This window comes from Orcinus orca, chromosome 20 (assembly GCF_937001465.1).
Source record: "Orcinus orca chromosome 20, mOrcOrc1.1, whole genome shotgun sequence".
Taxonomy (NCBI): domain Eukaryota; kingdom Metazoa; phylum Chordata; class Mammalia; order Artiodactyla; family Delphinidae; genus Orcinus; species Orcinus orca.
In genome coordinates this window covers 42449831-42474676 of record NC_064578.1, presented here as the reverse complement: position 1 = coordinate 42474676, position 24846 = coordinate 42449831, and the positions used below count along the sequence as shown (strand labels likewise).

Genomic DNA, 24846 nt, shown 5'->3' with positions numbered 1-24846 from the left:
CAACTACCGAGCCTGTGCTCTACAGCCCGTGAGCCACAACTACTGAAGCCCGCGTGCCTAGAGCCCGTGCTCCACAAGAGAAGCCACCGCAATGAGAAGCCCACGCACGGCAACAAAGAGTAGCCCCCGCTCACTGCAACTAGAGGGAGCCCACGCGCAGCGACAAAGACCCAACACAGCAAAAAAAAAAAAAAAAAGTTATCTTTAAAAAAACAAACAAGACTATCGGTATTATGAGGTTGTGTTCTTCCTACATTTTTATTTACTTATATCTTTGGTGGTTGTGATAAGAGGAGCTGTTAAAAATGTCCTTCATTGTTATTTATTTTTAATGTAGTAAGTGAAGATGTGAAGATTTTCCCAATCTACAAAAATCCCAAAGTTTTGGAAACTGAGCTTCGGGTTTAAGAGAAGAAAATGGAAAGAATATCCATCTTGGTGAATAGTACGTCCTCTAGAAGCCAAGGAAAGCAGCTGTCAAACTATTCAGCTCCATGGGATAGCCTGAAATGCCCTAGTTACCTAAAATATCTATCTCATAATTAAATCTGATTATTTTAACACTTAAGATAGCATTACTCAAAGGCGAACTGTGGACCACCTGCATCAGGGTAAGCTAGAAAGATTCTCAAATCCACTGACTCAAATCTTCTGGGAAGAGGGTATAGAAATCTGCATTTTAAACCAATTCCTCAAGAGTTTCTTATGAATACTAAAGTTTCAGGTTCACTATCTTAGGAGACTTCTGATGTTGACATCCCTATAGAAACTCCAAATAAGAAAGTTTTCAATATCAGATATTATTCATTTAAAGAGTGTCCTAGAGGAAGTAAACACCTTAACATTGTGCAATGTTTTGAATGTATGCATTTTTCTGCAGAATTGATCCATAGCTAGATAGAAAATAAAGATTTCAGTTTAAATAATGCCTTTTTTTAAATCCTAAAAATTCTTCCTAGTACTTATGAGACTTCCAGGAAAGATGATGGCATGGTTGTAGGTTTGCAGAATATGCCTCCCTAAAAACTAAAGAAAATTAAAAAGTTTAAATATCCTTAAACCAGGAAAATACCTCAAACCTATACCAAAAAGCTTTATTAAAAACTATCATTCAGATACTGAATAAGTTAGTACAAACCAGAAGACCAAGTCCAGAATCCACATGTAGCATGCTGAGAAATTTTCCCAGGCACCCTCCAACCTGGTGGACGGGGACACAGATGTGATAAAGGAAAAGATGTAGGACGTCCTAGCTGAAGCATCCCTTCCTCTGGTGGCCGAACAATACTTTATCAGGGCGGGAGCAAGTGACAAGGTCCTACATCTTGTCCTTTAACCAAAAGGAAGGCCAAAAAGAATTAGAAAAAGCAAGACTAATAAAATTACAAGTAGGCCAATCTCACTCCTAAACTTAGCACCACCACTATCGCCACCATACAATGCTTTATAAAGTCCCAGACCTCCAAAGTAACAGATTAGCTCATCCTGAAGCTGCAGGCAGGTGGGGTGGGGTTAAAGGTCTTCCATCTATTTACAAAACCAAAGAGAAGCTCTACTAGGCTTTCTAAGGCATAACAAAACCATTCAAACTATACCCATGTAGTCAAAAGAAAGATGAAAAATCCATTCAGGATTAATATTTATCACAGGAAACAGAAGAAAATTTCAGAAAGAACTGCTTTACATTCTCAAGAAAAATAAAACTCTTATGATCAAAATGATACTGAAAAGAAAAGGCAGCATAGTTAAGGAAAGAAAAAATAGACAAGGCAAATATAACAGCAGAACTAATAAAACAAATCAACAATAAGCAGAACAGTCTCTGAGAAAGACAACAGAACAAATAAGAGAAAATATAACTAAAGATATAACAAGCATCCTGACATAAAGACCTAAATTTGATCAGGTTTCACTGTACTTCCAGGAAAAAAAAAATTAGTGCACTATAAGCCATACAGACTTATCCTTTGCTACATCAAAATAAAGAACTCACAGAAACAGTGCCATCAAAAAATAAGAGATGGACAACAAATCCATTTAAGCACATAAATATATGTGACAATTTACTAAGGTGCTAGAATAGAATGTAAATTTAATAGTTCTGAAAAAGACTACAAAGTTACAAAGTGTTGCAAAAATTAGGATGGTACCTATTTCACACAGTATTCTAACAAAAATTGGGAGATGAAAATGACAAGAAGCAGAGGAAACACAAAAGGAAATTTATAAATTAATACTCATCTTTTATAGTAGGAGTCACCTCATAAAATTTGGGGGGAAGTTGATAAATTAACATATGTAGGCTTAAAAATTTGTTATTTGCAGTCCTAAAGGTAACCAACAATAGAGTTGAAAACTAAAGGCATACTTTCCAAAATATGGTATGAAGAAAACCGTTACCGGGCTTCCCTGGTGGTGCAGTGGTTAAGAATCTGCCTGCCAATGCAGGGGACACGGGTTCGAGCCCTGGTCCAGGAAGATCCCACATGCTGCGGAGCAACTAAACCCATGCGCCACAACTACTGAGCCTGAGCTCTAGAGCCCGCAAGCCACAACTACTGAGCCCTCGTGCCACAACAACTGCAGCCCCCGTGCTCCTCAACAAGAGAATCCACTGCTATGAGAAGCCCACGCACCGCAATGAAGAGTAGCCCCCGCTCACCGCAACTAGAGAAAGCCAGCGCAGCAACAAAGGTCAATGCAGCCAAAAATAAATAAATAAAAACAAAAGTTCCCTTAAAAAAAAAAAGCTACCATACAGCAAAAGAGGGAAAATGAAAAAGTATGAAAACAGAGACCATGAGTTTGAGAAACAGGCTCTAATGATGGAAACCGATTTGATCAGATTTAATGTTTTCAACAGACAGTTCTTGTAGCATTATAAAGAATAAGTTAATTAGAACAGCAATCAGAAGGGAACACATGTCTGGAAGATAACAGAACAAATGAGAGGTGGTGAAGGTTGAAACCTGGACATTGAGAGTAGAAAGAGAGAAGGCCGGACAAACACAGAAAAGGTAGAAAATTACTAGTACTATTCTGCTACAAAACATTTCAATACATGAATTAGCTCATGTGCAACTGGTTAGTAAGGGAATTATGTCAGTACAGTCAAAAATCACATTGTTTCATCCCTAAGTTTTTTAACCTGTTATTTTTATTTATTGCACTTTAGGGGGCAGCAGCTAAACACAGAAAGCCACAGAGTAACAGTATATGATGCCCAATCACCCCAAGTTTCCTCTTGGCTCAATTTGGCTATGTAATCAGTCTTATAAGTGCTTATTGCATGGTTCTCCCTGATCCTGATGCACTCTTTCATTGTCTCCAACAGCAGATTCAACTCTTTTTTATACTTTCTTCCATCAGGCTACCTTACATTTTTTTCTTTCAAGCTGGCAGACAACTTCATTGTTAGGTATACTTCACCAGCATTTTTGTTAATGCTATCATTTCCATTCATTTTCTTTTTCTTCTTTTCTTTTTTTTTTGGCCACACCACTTGGCTTGCAGGATCTTAGTTCCCGGACCAGGGATTGAACCTGGGCCCCAGCAGTGAAAGCGCCAAGTCCTACCTAACCACTGGACTGCCAGGGAATTCCCTATTTTTCTTAATTGTGGTAAGAATACATAACATGAGATCTACCCTCTTAACAAAATTTTAAGTGTACATCACAGTATTGTTAATTATAAACAGAGCTCTACAACTTTACCACCTTGCTTAACGGAAACTTTATACCCATTGGACCACAGTGTATCATTTCCTCCTACCCGTAGCCCCTGGCAACCACTATCCTCCAGTATATTTTCTTCTGTGACTTGGAAAATAAAATCAAAAAGGAAGCAGAGGGCCAGTTTGGAAATTACTGGGCAAGTGCTGGTGAAAAGGTACCTAAAGAGGAAGGTCAAAATATAACATTATTTATCAAATGTAATTTCTTACTTAGAGTTCTACAACTCTGTCCATTTTTTTTCAAAATAGACTGCTATATTATTTGTTACATCAAATAATATATTTGATATACAATAATATATTGTATATTAGGTAAATATACAGTAACATTAAACATTCTATGTATGAGGCAGATTATAAAACTATTATTTTCAAAAGATTACAACTATCTGAAATTAAAACATATATGTGAGTGACATCATGGAAGATGGTAGAATAGGAAGATCCAGGAATTGGTCCCTCCACCCAAACAACTATTGGGCTGGCAAACAGTCTGAATTAACCTTTGTGGAACTATGGAATCTAGTCAAATGCCTGTAGCATCCAAGGGAGCACCTAATGAAGAAAGAGGCCAGTAACCTTTGGTGAATTCTGGCATTTTGCAGAGTGGCTGGCTATTACCATTCATCATCTCCCATCTCTGTCAAGGGCAGCTGTGGGGACAGTGGCCCATGTTTCTGGTGCAGCTTGCTGATGCCAGGTGGGCAACAGGGATCCTGTCCTCCAAAAAATTAGGGTTGTATGACATGATCTGCCTGAAAATTCACTGAGGGCCCAGCACAGAGGCTGGCCATTGTTTCAACCCTCAAGGGCAGGGCACAAGTAGCTTCCCTAGTAGTGCTGGTGAAGGCATTTAGAAGAGTTAGCATATCCTTTCCCCCCTCAACAACAGCAGAATGTACATTATTCTAAATTGCACATGGAACATTTTTCAGGACAGACCAAATTTTAGGCCAAAACCAACTCTCAATAAATTGAAAAGGATTGAATTTTATGAAGTATTCTCTGACCACAGTGGAATGAAGCTAGAAATTAATAATAGAAGGGAAACTGGAAAATTCACAAGTACGTGTAAATTAAACTGACTCTTAAAGAACCAATAAGTCAAAGAAGAAATCACTAGGGAAATTAAGAAAAATCTGAAGACAACTGGAAAAGAAAATAACACCTGCCAAAATCAGGGGATGTAGAGAATGCCATACTCAAGCAGGAAATTTATAAATGCTACACTAAAAGAATCTCAAATGATCTTTATTAAGAAACTAGAAAAAGAACAAACTAAACCCAAATCCAGCAGAAGGAAGGAAGGAAATTATACTGGATTAGGGATGAGATGAACAACATAGAGAACAGAAAAACAGAATCATCAAAGCCAAAAATTGGTTCTTTGAAAAGATCAACAAAATAGACAAACCTTTAGCTAGACTAGACTGACTAAAGAAAAAGATGAGCAGAGGTAAATAACTAAAATCAGATGAAAGCAAGGACATTACTACCAACTTTATAGAGATTAAAAGACTCAGAGAATACTACAGACAACGTATGCCAACAAAATAGATAAACTAGACAAAAAAGAAAAATTCCCAGAAACATACAAATTACCAAAACTGACTCAAGAAGAAATAGAAAATCTCAACAGATCTTTAACAGGTCCAACAAGAGACTGGACCAGTAATCAAAAACCTCCAAAGAACCAGGTCCAGTTTCACTGGTGAATTTTACTAAACATTTTAACATCAATCCTACTCAAACCTCTCCAAAAGAACAGAAGAAAAGGGAACACTTCCTAACACATTCTATTAGGCCAGCATTACCCTGACACCAAGGACAGACAAAGATACTGTAAGAAAACTACAGACCAATATCTCTTATGAATACAGACACAAAAACCCTCAACAAAATACTGGCAGACTGAATTCAACAGTACATTAAAAGGACTATAAACCATGACCAACTGGGATTTTATTCTAAGAATGCAAGGGTGGTTTAACACACAAAAAAATTCAATGTAATATGCCACATTAATAGACCAAGGTAGGGGGGAACCCCACAGGTTTACTGCAATAGATGCAGGAAAAGCGGTTGTTAAATTTAACACCCTTTCATGGTAAAAATACTTAGCAAACTAGGAAAGGAAGAAAACTTACTTTACATGATAAAGGGCATATATGAAAAACCCACAGTTAACATCACATTCAATGGTGAAAGACAGAAAACATTCCCCTAAGAACAGAAACAAGACAAGGATGTCCACTTTCACCACTGCTATTCAACAATGCACTAGAAGTCTTAGCCAGCACAATTAGGCAAGAAAAAGAAATAAAAGGCATCCAAATAAGAAGTAAAACTCTTTTTGCAGATGACACGATTCCATATATAGAAAAGTCCATAAAATCTATTTCTTAAAAAACTACTAGAGCTAATAAATGAAGTCAGCAAAGTTACAGGTACAACATCAGCACAAAAATCAGCCGTGTTTCTACCTACCAACAATGACCAATCCAAAAAGGAAACTAAGAAAACAATCCCACTTACAACAGCATCCAAAGGAATAAAATATCTAAGAATAAATTTAACCAAGGAGGTAAAAAACTTGTACACTAACAACTACAAAATGTTGCTGAAAGAAACTGAAGACCTAAATAAATGGAAAGTCATCCCAGGTTCATGGATTGGAAGACTTAAGATTACAATGCTCCCCAAAGTGATCTACAGATTCAGTGCAGTCTCTATCAAAATTACAATGGCCTTCCCCCTTCCCCCAGAAATGGAAAAGCTAACTCTCAAATTTATATGGAACTTCAAGGGAGCCTGAATAGACAAAAGGATTTTGAAAACATTGGAGGACTCATACTTCCTGATTTCAAAATCTACTACAAAGCTACAGTAGTCAAAATAGTGTGGTACTGGCATAATGACAGACATATAGATTTATGGGATGGAATACAGAGTCCAGAAATAAACCCAAACATCTATGACCAATTAATTTTAGACAAGGGTCCAAGACTGTTCAACAGGGATAATAGAACAGTCTCTTCAAAAAATGTTCTGGGCTTCCCTGGTGGCGCAGTGGTTGAGAGTCCGCCTGCCGATGCAGAGGACATGGGTTCGTGCCCCGGTCCGGGAAGATCCCACATGCCGCGGAGCGGCTGGGCCCGTGAGCCATGGCTGTTGAGCCTGCGCGTCTGGAGACTGTGCTCCTCAACGGGAGAGGCCACAACAGTGAGAGGCCCGTGTACAGCAAAAAAAAAAATAATAATAATAATAAAAAAAATAATAAAAAAGTTCTGGGACAACTGGATAAATGTGAAAGAATGAGGGTGAAATCGTACCTTACTCCATATACAAAAATTATCCCTAAGTGGGTGTGATATTAAGATATCATAAGAAATACATATATATATATATATATATATGTCTTTATCTCTAGCTCCTGGCCAGAGTGCCTAAAACTTCTGTAATTTCCTAAGAGATAAAGGTACTAGGAGCATCTTTTGCTCTAATGTTTGGTCTTTGACCCTGGCTTCTGACATAGAGCTCCTAAATCTCTTGGAATTTCCTGGGTGATATCAGAGCATCTTTTGCTCTAATGAGGAGACTCTTGGTGAACTCCTGGATAGCTTCAGGAAAGGGGCTGGACATCAGAAAGACGAAGCTATGATAAGTAGCTTGAAACTTTCAGCCTCACCTCCCACCCTCTAAGGAGGGAGAGGGACTTGAGATTGAGTTAATAATTGATCACGCCTATGTGATGAAGCCTCCATAAAAATCTGTAAACTATGGGGTTTGGAGAGCTCCCTGGTTGGTAAAGATGTGGAGGTGCTGGGAGGGTGATGTGCCTACAGAAGGCACGGAAGCTCGGCACCACTTCCCACATTTTGCCCTCTACATCTCTTTCATCCGACTGTTCCTGAGTTGTATCCTTTTACAATAAACCAGTAATCTAACAAGTAAACTGTTTTCCTGAGTTCTGTGTGCTGTTCTAGCAAATGATCAAACCAAGGAAGGGGTTGTGGCAACCCCCAATTTATAACCAGTTGGTTAAAAATACAGGTCACAAGCTGGGCCTTGAGACTGCTGTGGGGAGTGGGTGGGGGGAAGTCTTATGGAACTGAGCCCTTAACCTGTGGTATCTGACACTAACTTCAGATAGACAGTGTCAGAATTGAGTTAAATTGTAGGACACCCAGTTGGTGCCCAAGGAGTTGGAGAATTGATTGATGTGGGAAACCCACCCACCCACCCACAATTTGGAAGCTAGAATGGAAGAGAAACACAGAAGTTTTCTTTTAGTGGGTCAGTGACCTAAATATAAGAGCCAAAACTATAAAAATATTAAGAGAACATAGGAGTAATCTTTATGACCCTGACTTTGACAACGGATTCTTAGATTTGACACTAAAAGCAACAGCGACAGAAGAAAAAAACAGATGAATTGGACTTCATAAAAATTAAACCCTTCATAAAAATTAAACCCCTTCTTAAACAGTATTAAGAATATTAAAAGACAAGCTATGAAATAAGAGAAATGTTTGTAAGTCATATATAAGCGTTTAATATGTAGAATATATAAAGAACTCAACAAATTGTTAAAGACAAACAATCCAATTAAAAATGAGCAAAAACTTGGAGACACTTCTCAAAAGAAGATATACAAATAGCCAACAAGATCATGAAAAGATGTTTAATATCATAAGTCATTATGGAAATGCAAATCAAAACCAACATGAAATACCACTTCACAACTACCAGGATGGCTTTAGTAATAAAATCAGAAAATAACAAATATTGACGAGGATGTGGAGAAATAGGAACCCTTGCACACTGCTGGTAGAAATGTGAAATGGTGCAGCTGCTGTGGAAAATAGCTTGGTGGTTCCTCAAAAAACTAAACATATAATAACCAAATGACTCAGCAATTTCACTCATATATAAAAAACCTATGTCCACACAGAAATGAATGTTTCAAGTAGTACTATTCATAATAGTCAAAAGTTGGAAACTACCCAAATGCCCATCAACAGATGAACAAACTGTGTTTTTTACACACACACACACACACACACACACACACACACACACAAACGAGTATTATCCAGCCATAAAAAGGAACAAAATGCTGATACAGGGCTTCCCTGGTGGCGCAGTGGTTGGGAGTCCGCCTGCTGATGCAGGGGACACAGGGACACGGGCTCGTGCCCCGGTCCGGGAGGATCCCACATGCCGCGGGGCGGCTGGGCCCGTGAGCCATGGCCGCTGAGCCTGCGCGTTCGGAGCCTGTGCTCCGCAGCGGGAGAGGCCACGGTAGTGAGAGGCCCGTGTACCGCAAAAAAAAAAAACCCAAAAAACAAAATGCTGATACATGTTACAGCTAGAAAGAAGCTCCAAAGCATTATACTAAGTGAAAGAAGACAGACACAAAAGTCACCTATTATACAATCCCTTTTATATAATATATCCAGAATAGGAAAAGCCAGAGAGACAGAAAGCAGATTAGTGGTTATTGAGGAAAGGCGGGGAAATGGGGAGGGAATTGCTTAATGGGTAAGGGGTATTTTCCCAAGGTGATGAAAAAGTTTTGAAATTAAGGAGAGGTAGCGGTTACACAACACTGTGACTAAACTAAATGCCACTGAATCATACACTTTATAATGGTTAATTGTATGTTATATGAATTTCACATCAATAACATACACAGGGACTTCACTGGCAGTCCAGTGGTTAAGACTCTGCACTTCCACTGCAGGGGGCATGGGTTCAAGCCCTGGTCTTCCTGGTACAGAAACCAAGATCCCACGTGCCACACGGTGAGACAAAACAAAAACAAAAACAAAAAACCACACACACACACATCCCTACAAATATAGCTGGTAAGAGAATACACAAAATGATAATAATAGTTGGATGAGAATGTTAAAACTAGGCGTGGTTGTCCTCTATATTCTCAACTTCATCATGTTGTTACCTTGCTTTAATAAGTATTCTAGTTTTTCTTATTCCCCAAACTAGAAAAGCCCAAATTTTAGGCCAGTGTTCAAAAGAGGGGGAAGTAGGGAAAATACTTTTTTTTTTCTATTAGTCTTAAAAGAATATAATCAATTCCCCACTCTGGCTACAAATAGCAAAGATTTATTAATAAAAATGTATACCATGATACTCTTTTTTAAAAAAAGAGATAGGGTCAAAGTTCTGGCAAAATCATTTATCTAAAATATCTCTATCTCTAAATCAAGGCAAGCTCAAATATCACACTGTCAAACCTGGTTAACAGTATATTAACACCCATACCCATAGTCATAGTACATGACTACAGGAAAGAGCTATAGTGACCAAATTCCCAATACAATACGTCCATTATAAAATACCAAAGCTTTCTAAGTTTAAATGATAAATATGTCCATAGTCAAGTATGGTTACCATCCTCAAAATAACATTAATATTTTCCAAAAGCCTTAACTTTTTTTTTTTTTAAAGTCTTTACTGAATTTGTTACAATATTGCTTCTGCTTTATGTTTTGGATTTTCAGCCCCCCTGAGGCATATGGGATCTTAGCTCCCTGACCAGGGACTGAACCTGCACCCCCTGCAATGGAAGGCGCAGTCTTAACCACTGGACCACCAGGGAAGTCCCAAGGCTTAACTTTTGGACACAAACTAAAAATTATAAATTAGGCTCTAATACTGACTGATGAAGAAGAAAAATAAGTCTGTTGAATAGTAAAATGGGAGAGCAATAAACAAAAGGCTGAATCATTCAAGAAATGTCCAAAAGTTAGTTGTGAAACTAAGGCTAAGTTCAAATGGAAATCTAGAATAACATTTATAGTGTCGTTTTAAAAAATATATATTATTTTTTAATTAATTAATTAATTTATTTTTGGCTGCGTTAGGTCTTCATTGCTGCGCGCAGGCTTTCTCTAGTTGCGGTGAGCAGGGGCTACTCTTTGTTGCAGTGCATGGGCTTCTCACTGTTGTGGCTTCTCTTGTTGCAGAGCACAGGCTCTAGGCACATGGGCTTCAGTAGTTGTGGCTCACGGGCTCTAGAGCGCATGCTCAGCAGCTGTGGCACATGGGCTTAGTTGTTCCGCGGCATGTGCGATCTCCCCAGATCAGGGCTCAAACCCGTGTTCCCTGCATTGGCACGCGGATTCTTAACCACTGCACCACCAGGGAATCCCCCTGATGTAGTTTTAAAGTTAAAACTCCTGTCAAGTATCAGTTGTAAGACCTGGTCCCAAACACTTACCCAAACTTAAGTTCCAACCAAGCTCATTATTCTCCATACACGGAGCAGGTTTTCCGTCCTCTACCAAAACTCCTCCCCACATCTGACCTATCCTAAATTTCAGCTTGGATACTACTTGTATTCCTCATGGTTCTCCAGAGAAACAGAACCAACAGGATGCACGTATACACACACAGACACAGAGAGATTTATTTTAAGAAACTGGGCTCATGTGAAAATCCCAAATGTGCAGAGTAGGCCAGCAGGCTGGAGACCTGGAGAAGAGTTGTGTTTGAGTCCAAAGGTAGTCTGCTGGCAGAATTCCTTCTTGCTCAGAGGAGGTCAGTCTTTGTTCTATTAGGGCCTTCAACTCGACTGGATGAGGCCCACCCATGTCCCACATCATGGAGAGTAAATATGCTTTACTTTAAAGTCCAGTAATTTAAATATTAATCTGGTTAAAAAAACACCTTCAGAAAGGTCCAGAATATTTGACCAAATATCTGGGCACTGTGGCCCAGCCAAATTGACACAACACTAGCCATCACACAACTCCACCAATGATATTCCCATATGGAAGTAACACATTCTTCCTCTAAAAATCACACAGTATTCTACCATTGGATATACCTACCTCTTCTAAAAGTGAAAGATCTTCAGGACAAAGATCTGTATCTTTGTTAACTACCACAGTATCTAACACAGTGCCCTACATATTGCTGACATCTGAATATTTCTTTTTTTTTTTAAACATCTTTATTGGAGTATAATTGCTTTACAATGGTGTGTTAGTTTCTGCTGCATAACAAAGTGAATTGGCTATATGTGTACATATATTCCCAAATCTCCCTCTTGCGTCTCCCTCCCACCCTCCCTATCCCACCCCTCTAGGTGGACACAAAGCACCTAGCTGATCTCTCTGTGCTATGCAGCTGCTTCCCACTAGCTATCTATTTTACATTTGGTAGTGTATATATGTCAATGACACTCTCTCACTTCCTCCCAGCTTACCCTTCCCCCTCCCTGTGTCCTCAAGTCCATTCTCTATGTCTGCCGTCTTTATTCCCATCCTGCCCCTAGGTCCTTCATAACTTTTTTTTTTTTTTAAGATTCCATAAATATGTGTTAGCATACGGTATTTGTTTTTCTCTTTCTGACTTACTTCACTCTGTAGGACAGACTCTAGGTCCATCCACCTCACTACAAATAACTCAATTTTGTTTCTTTTTGTGGCTGAGTAATATTCCATTGTATATATGTGCCACATCTTCTTTAGCCATTCATCTGTCGATGAACACTTAGGTTGCTTCCATGTCCTGGCTATTGTAAATAGAGCTGCAATGAACATTGTTGTGCATGACTCTTTTTGAATTATGGTTTTCTCAGGGTATATGCCCAGTACTGAGATTGCTGGTTTGTATGGTAGTTCTATTATTAGTTTAAGGAACCTCCATACTGTTCTCCATAGTGGCTGTATCAATTTACATTCCCACCAACAGTGCAGGAGGGTTCCCTGTTCTCCACACCCTCTCCAGCATTTATTGTTTGTAGATTTTTTGATGACGGCCGTTCTGACTGGTGTGAGGTGATACCTCATGGTAGTTTTGATTTTGAATATTTCTTGAATAAATTCTACAGTGGAAAAAGCTACTAAGTAAGCTATTTCCAAAATTGCTGAGCACTGTTTAATACCAAAGGAATTGAATTAAGTTACACAATAAACCTACTTAGAATAAAATGGGAAAATGACTATTTACAGCAAAAAGAAATAGCTGGACATCAACAGGATGCGCAAACAGAAAAAACAGCACATGGATTTAAAAGCTGCACTTGGTATTTTTTTTTCTCCTTCTGATATTTATCCTTAAGTACAGTGCTTGGTGCAAATCCAATATCATATATAAACTTTTGCTGAAACTATTTGAGATACTATATATTTGGAATAGCTGTTATATAAGGGTTTAATACAAGGTTTAATTATTTAAATATTAAAAGATCTTCACTCATCAAGCTATCTCTCCAAAACGTACTACCCTGCACAGACCCTGACAGCAGGACAGTAGTAAGCAGGCTCTGGATTTTTTTTACTTGGGCGGGGAGCTTTAAAAAATAAGATTCCACAGGCCTGGACTTTGAATCATACCACAGCCTGTCACCACAAACCTCCGCCTTCTGCACACCTGCACTTTCTCCTTTGGTCCATTCTTCACACTACTTTCCTTCTATTAGGGAATATTACTGCGCTGAATAAAAACATCTGTCCCCAGCCTCTGTAATCTCTTCCTGTACCCACTATATACTTGTCATCCCTAATAGACACATTACTACTGACCTCTCCGCAATATTCTCAATCTCCTCAGCACTGTCACATGCCAGTCACTGGTGACTCTAAGATAACAGAGTTCACAGCCTAGATGACTTTTCTCTCACCTTTTCAAACATATTCTTAAAACCAACTCCTTATCACTTAATTCTAAAAGTAAACTCCTGTTTGACTAAAAAGACTCCAAATGGTCTTGTCTTTTTCATTAATACATTTCATTATCTTCACTCATCTTCTCCCCTCTTCCTTGCAGTCTTGGGGGAAGTAAGACCCATACATTTCTTTTAACCCAATGTCATCTTCCACGATTATAGGTTTGAGACCTTGCTCAGTCTTACTTGCAACTTCACTTGCTTCCTCCTGTTGGATTACTAATACATGCAGATTTACTCAGACATATCTTTGCTCAACCATGAGAATTTCAGACTGAGCTTAAGGGAATAACGACGAGTGAGAATAAGAATTTAGAAAGAGTGCCATGAAGAGAGAATTGTAAAACCAGAAAGCAATTTGAAAATTTAGATGGTGATGCCAAACAACAGTAATAATGCAAAACACATAAATAAGGACCTCTTTGAAATTGTAGATCCTGAAACATTTCTATAAAGCACAGGATGGCAAAAGAAAATTTGTTTATCTTATTATTACTAATCTGAGAGAATAAAATATTCTCAATACTGTCTTAATTTATCATACTGTCTTTTCCTATTAAATGTCAAGTTCAACCACACATTTTCTGACCGAGGAGAATTTTCAGAAATAATAATTCTTTATGTGATCAACAGTTAATTTGCTATGCACAAGGGACACAAGGGGGGGGGAAGATGCTGAGGTCTAGTAATGAAAGATAAGAAAAGCTTGGTAAGCACAAAAAGAAAATAGAAGGTAAAACACGAACACAGAAGATGCAATGAACACTTCCTGACTAGGGTAATCAAGGAAGGTTTTGCAGGGGTGGTGATACTGAAGCAGAATCTAGGAGTATAAACCTGATTCCCTCCTGATCCATTCCCAATTTTGGTCAATAGGAACCATTATAGGTACCATCATTCGATTCCTCCCTGTTCCTTGTTCAATTCTTTAAAGGCCAACCCATTCTCCTAATTTCTCATGTATCTGCTCTTTCTTCTCTATTTTAACTAGTTTAGGTCTGTATTTCTTCTTTCCCAAACTCTTAAAATATTCCAACCGAACTCAATATTGTCCGCTCATATTGTCCCTCACCCCCAATTTTTGCACAATGCTGTCAGCATAAACTTCCTAAACCTGGACTCTGACACATCACTTTATTGGCCAAAAACTTTCCGTGGCTCCTTACAATCCACCAAGAAAACTCAGACTTGTTCGCATGTCATTCAAATGACAAACGGAATAAACAAAGATAAATGTAGCAGTGGAAGCAAAATAAAAGGGGACGGAGTGCTTGAATCTGTCATCTGACACATTTTCCTTGGGACTTGCGCCTTCCAGAGCGGTTAGTCCTTCTCTTTCGTTTGTGATTTCATTATCAATCTGTTGCTTTGTTCCATTTCTTCAACAGCCATGTAAGAAGGAAGAACATTCCAGTCAAGAGAACCTCGTGAAAAGGCCACAAATCTGAAGGAACTTGACTGATCTGAAGACCTAAATGACAACTAGTGTGGTCCTACCTTAGGTGAGTTGCAAGGTGTTGTGGGTAAGGATAAGTCTTGGACTTTGTGTTGTAGTTGTCTCTGTTCACTTCCCTGACAGACTGCAAACTCCCTGTGACCAAGGATTGGACACTTCTTCCTAGATATCCTCTTCATGTGGCTAATTGTGACTATCTGTCAGGCCCTAACTTAGCTGCTGGGTCCTCAAGAACCTTGTCTCTGTTGCTCTCTTTTGTTTACTAGCACCTAGCATAGTGTTTAACATATAGTCATAGTAGGCGCTCAGTAATTCTCTTGAATGGATATAATAAGCACCAGGCAGATACAAGCTTCCCTTATGCCCCATGTGCTCCATGCTGTCTTTAGTGTGGTAGGTATCTCTGCTCCCATATGTGCTAAGGTTTCTCCAGAACCTCTAGTTTACCCTCACCAGAGAGCACCAGGGTTGGAAAGGAATGGCTATCCAGTTGTGTAAAATGCAAAAGGGGCTTTGGAAATCTGACCACTGTTGAAACAAATTTCAAGTTAATATTCCAGTTTTTACCTCTATCTTACCTAATTACTATAGTCCTTGTTTCCATTGCATATAATGATGCTAATTCCTGAGACTTTTAGGAGTTTGGGTGCAAATCAGGTTTACTTCGTGGCTTTACCCACTGCCTACTTAGGCTGCAGCTTTCTAAATACTGCTAAGAAGACATTTAAACTCATCCATTTGTTTTCAGCCTCCAAAATTTTGTGGCTGTTGTCTCCTTTCCAAATCTACTTTGTCCTTTATGGGTTTATGTCTTTAAAAAAAGGCCTTCTCATGTAGTTTTAGTAGGACTTATAAACAGGAAGAAAAAGTAGAAGCATGTCCAATCTGCAGTCTAAATTTAATCTTGACTCTCTAAGCTTGCTTTGTTGGGCATTCTTCCTTGTGGTTGGTTTTTCTATTTTAATCTTCCAAACATATAACCCACAGACAGAGATATAAAAATATTTCTAAGAGCAAATTAATTAATTAAAAATAAATGTATCCAATAGGAATTAAAAAACGAAACAAAAAACACCAGGGTGGAAGAGAAACTAATCTGAGAGTCAGACAGAGAGAGTAAATTTGTTAGGTTACAGTAAATTTATTATGGTACAGATGAACCGGTTTGCAAGGCAGAAATAGAGACACAGATGTAGAGAACAAATGTATGGACACCAAGGGGGAAAAGCGGCAGTTGGAGGGGTGGGATGAATTGGGAGATTGGGATTGACATACATACACTAATATGTATAAAATAGATAACTAATAAGAACCTGCTGTATAGCACAGGGAACTCCACTTCACTGTACAGTAGAAACTAACACAGCATTGTAAAACAACTATACTCCAATTTAAAAAAAAAAAGATTGTTTTTTCAAGATTTACAAGATCCACAGAGAATCACTCAGGAAAAAAACATGCCAGTGTGGCAACGTTTCTTAACTCAAGAATAAAGCTTCCAGAGAGAAAAGTGACTGAGAATCAGACTGGCATCAGCAACACCAGCATGTGAGAACACAACATTCCAATAACTTCAAAGTTCCATAGAAAAAAAATTCTGAATTTGTAACAATATAGCCAGCCAATCAAGTAATCAACAAAAAGATAGGTTCACTAAGAAAATTTTCCACCCACACATCCCCCCACCCCTGCCCTGCAATACTAAGGGAAAAAGAGAGTCAACTAAGAGGTCAACTTGTAAACAAGAAACAGGAATCCCTGAATGTCTCTGAATAGACTGGTGAGAGATAATGGAACAGAGTAAAGTGGTAGAGGTCGTAAGAAGTAAAATTCTGCATATATTTTGAAATTAGAGCTGACAGGATCAGAAACACGTATGAGCTGTGAGAGGCAGAGAAATTAAGGATGACTCAAAGGTTTTTGATCTTACCAACTAAAAGAATAAGTTGTCATTCGATTAGATGGAGAAACAGGTTTGGGACATGCTGAATGGGAGATGCCTAGTAGACATCCTTCCAGGTGGAGATGTTAAGGAGGCAGATGGATATACAAGTCAGGAGTTCAGAGGAGGGGTACAGGTTGGAAATAACAGTAATCTATAGATAGTATTTGAAGTCATGAAGAGAAGAGTCATCAAGACAAGAGTGCAGATGATAAAATAAGGAAATAACTTGTAAACAACAGAAAAGAAAAAAGAGAGGAGAGAGAGAACGAGAGAGTGAAGTTACGAACTAAGCCCTGGCATGCTCCAACATTTGGAGGTTTAGGAGTTGAAGAATCAGCAAAGGAGACTGAGATGCAACCAGTGAGGTATTAGAGAAAACTAGGATAACATCAAGTGAAAAAATTGTTACAAGAAGAGATCAATTGTGCCATATATTGCTGATCAGTCAAGTAGACTGAGAACAGGAACCAACCACTGAATTTAGCAACATGGAAGTCTTTGGTAACCTTAATGTAGACAACTCCTTCAAGGAGTTCTGGTGCAAAGGGAAGGGGAGAAATGGGGCAGTAGATAACAAAGAAGAACTGCATTAAGAGTAGTGCTTTTTTGTTGTTGCTGTTTTTAAGATGGGTGAAATAACAGCATATCTGTGAGTAGACAGGAAGGATCTGGTAGAAAAAGAAAAACTGAATACATAGGAGAGAGAGTAGAGAACTGCTAGAGCAATGTCCTTGAATCATCAAGAAGGAATGAAATCTTGCACAAGTGGAAGGGTGGCCTTAGAGAGAACAGTTTATCTATATTGACCAGAGAAAAGGAGAGGTTTGGGGCAGATGCAGGTAACTAGGTACATGTGGGATGAGTTGATAAAAATTCTCTTCTGTTTGCTGTTCTCTTCTCAATTAAATAGGAAGCAAGGTTCACAGGCTGAAAGTGAAGATGGGGGAAGAGGTGGTGGAAGTCTGAGGAAAACAAGGAATGGAATAGTCATGCAGAAAAATGGAACGAATGGACTATGGAAATACAGTATATATATATGGGAAGTAGCCATGACCGCTGGGCTTAGTGAACATAAATGTACAGTGAAATTGGCCAGCATGTCTGTGTTGACACTTGTACAAGAAAGTGGGAGAGGGAAAGGGGGATTGACAGTATATGCTCTGTACTGACTGTAACAACTCCTTGTGGAATTAAAGCAGGAAGTAAAGTTATGAGGGGAGTATGGGGCAGTGAAAGGTAGTAAGATCAACAGACTATAGACTACAATAGATCTGAATGACTGATGGAGTTGGGGTACCTAGACAAAGATGGAGACAGTGGTTGGAAATAACACTGAGATAGCTACTCTCTGTTAAGCACCTACAATAAAACAGTTAACTTTTTTTTTTTTTTTTGCGGTATGCGGGCCTCTCACTGCTGTGGCCTCACAGGCTCCGGACGCGCAGGCTCAGCGGCCATGGCTCACGGGCCCAGCCGCTCTGCGGCATGTCGGATCTTCCCGGACCGGGGCACGAACCCGTGTCCCCTGCATCAGCAGGCGGACTCTCAACCACTGCGCCACCAGGGAAGCCCAACAGTTAACTTTTGATATTATCTCATTTAATTCTGAGAATGACTCTGAAAGATGGGCGTTATTATCCTTATTTAAAAGATGAAGTTAAAGCTAATGTTAAATTACTTGTCCAAGGTCAAAGAGCTACTAAGTATTCCAACTGGCCTTTGGGTCACATTTTCTTTCAGAAACGAACACCTCACAAAACTAGAATAAAATCCTTGTGAATAAAATATTTTACAGACTAACTCACACTTTATCCATTAAAAAAACGTACTTCAAGGATATCCAGTTTTTAAAATGGCTAACTGAAGTATTACTTTAAAGCATCATAGAGAAAATAAAAGGTAAATTGTTTCTATAGAAAACACCTTCTATCATGGAGTAATAAATTCAAGTTAAACTATCTACAGTTACTGCTATTATTACTTTGGCACTGAGTTAAATATAAAATTCTTGCTATGTGTCATGCACAGGTAAGATCTCTTTACTCTTAATATTTCCTTCCTTCTACTATTATTTTCTTCAGGCTTTACGTTGTTTTCTTTACTTCTGATTCAGAAAGTCATGGCTTATTTTACTCCACTGGAAAATGTACAGTTAGTTTTTGGCACTTGACACGAGACTCCCAGAATTACCAAGAATTTCTGTGGACTATGTATGCAACAACAACAAACTGTTTCCAAGGCTCCAAGTTCTGGCAACCTCACTAAATAGGGCGACCAAAAGAAATCGCAGCATTAAGTTTCACTGGATCTTTGCTGTTCTAGGTAGTGATTTTGTGAATTGCTAGATTTGGATCTCCAACTCATGCGAGAATGCAAGAAATCAGTAAAGCACTTCACAGGCATTTCATCCATCATACAAAACTCTCCCACTCTCTGAAGTTTATGACTATGTGGCTAATCAACAGTCAAGAAGTAGGTAAGCTATGCCAATGGGCAAGACTTAGCAGATGAGTAAGGAAATAATCCATTGCCAATTTACCCACTTTTATATTCCTCCACCAGTCACTGGATTTTAAAAACAAATCATTTTAAAGGCAGCTGGCTTATATAATCATTCTTCTTCACAAAGTCTCTTTTCCTAATTCAGTGGCAACCTGGTTTTCACTTGAGGGGTATGTTATCCAGGTACGGCTAACTAAATATATGTTACATAAGAATTTCATTTAATTTTATTTAAATACTTTTAAAATCTACGTATATAATGCTTATAGGAAATGTAAACTTCCTCCAACTTTGAGATTCCCATAATTAGAAACCTTCAATAACTACAAGTATCCTTTTCATTTATTCAAATATTTACCAAGGGTCTGCTATGTGCCAGGCACTATTCCAGGTACTGAGGATAGAGCAATGAATGAGACAAAACTCTCTGCCTTCACGAAGCTTCCATTCTGTGCGAAATCTCTTAGAATCCAGGATCTAGTATGTGTCTGGGCGTCATATTCACAAACACAGGTGCAAATACAATTGGAAGTATCCCACAAACTATTGATGCATGTCATCACTTTGCAATTCCCTCAAATGTCCTGAACTGATTCTTCTCTTAAATTTTAAATGAAAACTATAATTGAGCTTGAGTCATAAGGTGAAACTCTGTCTCCCCAACAATGTCATTTGAATCATGTCATAAGATTTTTTCCTCTTATATCCCTATTCTCCAAAATTTCTTACTGTTGGGGGAGGGAACATACCTATGTATTTTAATTTTAAAGAGAGATACAATTGTGAACATGGAATTTGGAGATATCCCCAAGAGACTTCTATAAGATTAATAAACTAAAATGCTAATTAACTTCCATTTATTCATTCATTTAATAAATATTCGTTCATCCCAGGAGCTCAGACTCTACGTGGGGAGCGAAGGTGGAGACAATAAACACATGCAAATAAACAAAGATGATTACGTGTAGGTCATGATCAGTATTAGGAAGAAGAAAAACGCAGAGCTATGACAAAGATTATAAGAAACAAACTACAGCCCAGGTTATCTACTAACATACTTAGACCTACATTAAAGTCTTTCTAGGTTGCCTTTAAAACTTCCTGACATTGATTTAGAAGACTGAGTATTAAAGTTCATCAAACTTACCTCAATTTCACTTTATAGAACTAGAGCTAGTCTGTGAAATCTCTAGCAGAAAATAAAAGACATCACCCATTCAGCAGTACCTCTGGGATTGGACTTTTGATTATATACAGTGTGACCATACAATTTATTATCCAAACTGCAACATTTTCAAGAGAGAAAAGGGATGTTTTAACCATTATGCCAGAATAACAGGCACAAACAAGGACTTTCCACGAGGGCAAACCAGGCCATATGGTCACCCTAATTACATACTACATCAAGCAGAAATAGTCCAAAATTTCAGGACTATTTTATAGTTCCAGATGGATTTAAATTGTAAGTAACATCCAAGTAAAGAATCTAAATTATAATCTGGATCACATAAGCCAAGTGATGCCCTTACTAAATTTAAAGATTTAAATACCTCACAACATATACAAAATTAATTACAGGCGTATTATAGACCTAAATGCGAAAAGGCAAAATAAAAAAGTTTTGAAAAGATAATCAAAGTAACTCCATGACTTGGGATAGGGAAAAACTCCTTAAAAAAAAGGAAAAGAAACACTAGCCATAATGGAAAAGAGTGATAAACATGTCTACATTAAAAGAACTTCTATTCACCAAAAGAAACCATTAAATGGGAAAAGATACTTGTAACAGATACATCCAGCAAAGGATTCATATTCTAAATATTGAACTCTAGAAAAAAACATGCAATTCAATAGGAAAATGGGCAAAAGATTTCAAAGGCACTTCACGAAAAGATGAAATCCAAATGACCAAGATATGAAAAGGTGTTCACCTCATTAGTAATCAGGGAGATTAAAACCAGCTACAAATACATACCCACCAGATTGGATAGAACTAAAACATAAAATACCTTATACTAAATATTATTGTTGAAGGATGTGGAACAACTATAACTTTCATATACTGTACTAATAATTGAAATAAAAACTAGTAAACAACTACTTTGGAAAACTGTTTGTCATTATCTAATAAAGACACACAATCCCCATGATCCTGCAATTCAAAGTATACACCATAAAGAAAATTACGTAAACATGCATCAGTAAACTCAAACACAAATGTTCACAAAGGCATTGTTCATAATTGCCAAAAACTGTAAACAATTTAAACAACTGCAGAATATCCAAAACAACTGCAGAAATAAACATATCATATGCATGATGGAATACTATCTCCCAACAAAAGCCAAAATAAATATATACAAGATGATTCCATTTATATAAAGTTCAAACACGGACAAAACTCTATCATTCAGAGATGTAAACTTAAGTGATAAAACTATGAATGTCAGAATAACATTTATATCTAGCTTAAGAGGGTAGTAGTTGATGGGAAGATGCAGGGGGTGGAAGGCTTGTGGGATGTTGACAATGCCTGTCTTACCCTGGATGGTAGTTACAAGGATCTTTGTTTAAAGATCTTTGTTTATCTACTTATCTTTTCAACATGTGTGGTTATATTTCACAAAAAAAAAAAAAAAAAAAACAGCTCCCTAGAGAGGAAAAAAATTAACATCCTGAAAAGAATTCTAAGAATGTTAAAGAGATTAACTCACTCCATAGCTTAAAAAGAGTTAACAAGGATCTCTAAATCCAAATACACACTGTATTCTAAACATACAGTATTCTAAAATCCATGAATAAACTTCTGGCTTCAATCTGTTATACTGCCACTCTTCATCCAAATTTTGAAAAAGGTGGAATTTCAGATATCAAATTACTCAATAAGTCATGTAAATTCTAAAATTTTAAGACCAAACACCCCACTTCTAATTTTGAAATTTGAAATAAGTGCCCGGTTGTTGACTGTACAGTTATAAAGTAGTTTTAGATTAGATACCGCTAGGTAGAATAATATCAAGATTTGATAACTCCAATTTTTTGCAAACACAAATTCCCAAACCTCTGTTACACATTAAATAACTCATATTTCTTAAGAAAAAAGAATATATTATGTATGTGGGGTTAAATATCAAAGCCGTAAGTAGAGACATAAATTCAATGATTAAAAAAATATTTTCATTGCTGTACTTATATAACATATTTATCAAGTCATGATAAAAAAGACAAATTATGTTTTGCATATGATTTTAACTATTACAGACTAACAAAATGTTCACTGACCCTAGAAGCTGTTGAAAGGATAATTTGTAAAAATGTGGATCGTTATTAAAATACAGACTTTTTAGGTTCTTGCATAAAAGAGTATACAGATTTTTTTTTAAAGACTGAAATGAATACATTAGCAATCTTTACAATGTACAGATTTTTTTCTTGGTGAAGAGTGAAGGAACTGGCAAGACACCTTAAAATTCAGATTAGGTAAAACAATGCCTTTTTAAAAAGCTATTAAACCACTTTAAAGAGAAATACTGTTTTCAGCTTGTATGTGGCTCTCACCAAGAACTGTAGAGGACCTTTTCCACAATTTCACAAAATCATAAAAATTAAAACATTATACAGCTAAATATGCCCGCGGGGGGGTCGGTGGGAGGGGAGAGAAAAGAAAATTAAGATAAAATAATTTAAGGCTCCCTACCCAGATATAAGATTTGTCCCAACACGAGTGCTATTAAAAAGGATGTACCAGAGAATCCAAAAAAAATGTCACTAAATACTTGCGTGATACCGCGAAATGACTCTCCTGGGTCAAAAATTAATCTTTTTTAAAAAAATAGATTTAGAAAATTTTTTTCCTATCGCCGTACCTCTCTCCTTACCATGCTATTCATTCTATAACTCTACCATGTGCTGCGAAAATTATCAATACCTTAGTTATCTTGCTTCCCTCTCCTAAGTGTTCCAAAAACTTGTGAGGTTTCTTTCAAGATCAGGAGCTAAAGTTTATTTTCTTCCTGGTTTCCCGGCGGAGCTAAAGCCCAGACGTATAAACGGAAACAAAACCCAGAAGACTGTGGCGATGCTAAATATTTGGGGGAGAACAGCTTCCTCCCCGACCCCAGAACTCTGTCCCAGGGAGCCTGCACGGGGGTCGGTCAGCGCCCACTGACCACTCAGATCTGCCTTGTGAACAAGGGTCCCGGAAAAAGCTTGAACACTTCTTCCCCCCGAGCTTCCAGAAACAAGGCCGAAACGAGAGCAGCAAACATTTTTAAAGAGATGGTTGCACAACAGGTTTGGAGAAGGATTCCGGTCTAACAGGTAAATACCACACAGGAGACAAGTGGGATGTGATCTGCTCCATGGTACCAATGGCATTTCGAGACCGTCTGCGTCGCAGAGGAAATCCAAAGTTTGGGCACATCACTTACAGTTCACCTGAGGGATATGCAGCGAATTGAAATTAAGAACGCGAGAAAATGGGTGCCGGAGAATCAACAAATCAGCACTTTAAACTAAGACTAGGCGGAAAAATTCTTTGACTACTCAGGCTTTGTTTGATGCTAAGACCGAATTTCGGAGTTGGAAGACGCGTATCTCCGTGTTCTTCGGCCCGTTCTCGGACTTCAGGGCCGCCGTGCCCGCCCAGCTCCCGGTCCTTAGTCCCCGGATTGAAGGCGCGGACCTTGGGGCAGAAGCCTGGGAGCCCGGGGAAGGCCGCGGCCCGGCCCAGCCCGCGACGCCTGGGCCCGGAAGGAGGGAAGGGGGCGGCCCCGCTCGGGAGGACGGCGGAGGGAGTAGGGAGGGGGCGAGGAGGTCGCGGGCCGAGAGCCGGGCGCAACCCCGAGCGCCCGGCCCGGCTCCACACCCAGAGGCCCGCCCCGGCGTACCTTTGGCGAGAGCTACGGTAGAGTTCTCGGTGTCGATAGTGTAGAGGATGCCCTCGTAGCGGATCTCCGCCTTGGAGATAAGGCTAATCTTGCTGCCGATGTAAGGGGTGCCCCCGCTCATGGCGCCGCCGCCGCCGCCGCTCCCGGCCGCTCGCAGAGAGGCAGATCCCGCGCCGCTGTGGCCGCTCAGCACGCCCGCTTGCTCCGTAGGCGCCTACAGCAGCCGCCTCAGACCCAACATGGCGGCAGCGCCGGCTCCGCTACCCTCCCCCAGCCTCCCGCCCTCAAGCCGCGGCGCGGCGGCTGCAGCGGCGGCTGCGGCGGCGGCGGCTGCGACGGCAGCACCAGCGGCGGCGGCGCGAGGCATGCTGGGCCGGGGAGGCCGCGCTCTCGCGAGACTCGGCCGGCTGTGGGCGGCTTCGGACGCCTTGGCAGCCTCAGTAATTTTAGCTTCGCCGCTTGATCTGATCTGTGGCTACCGCGCCCGCGCGGCCTGAGAGGAGATTCACGGAGAGGCCAAGTTCCTCGGGACGCGAGGACACTGTGGGCTGGAGTGGCGGCGCGCGCGATCCTCTTGACCTCAGCTGCGGCCTCCGCCATTTCCAGACCCATTGTATCTTG

At 39.2% G+C, this 24846-nt stretch overlaps 1 protein-coding gene across 8 annotated transcripts in view; it reads right to left on the bottom strand.

Annotated features, from left to right (window-relative positions):
- The window catches only part of LSM14A (LSM14A mRNA processing body assembly factor), a 69734-nt gene extending 45152 nt beyond the window's left edge, over window positions 1-24582 (bottom strand). For 3 of the 8 annotated variants that reach the window (XM_033413913.2, XM_033413912.2, XM_049703015.1), the window contains exon 1: window positions 24226-24581. In XM_033413913.2, coding sequence (XP_033269804.1) covers window positions 24226-24346 — 121 coding nt within the window. In that variant the 5' untranslated portion in view covers window positions 24347-24581. Of the gene's footprint in view, window positions 1-24225 lie in introns of all 8 variants that reach the window. The other 5 variants (XM_049703013.1, XM_049703014.1, XM_049703017.1 and 2 more) reach the window with 5 other exon arrangements.
- Between the last annotated feature and the right edge of the window lie 264 nt (window positions 24583-24846).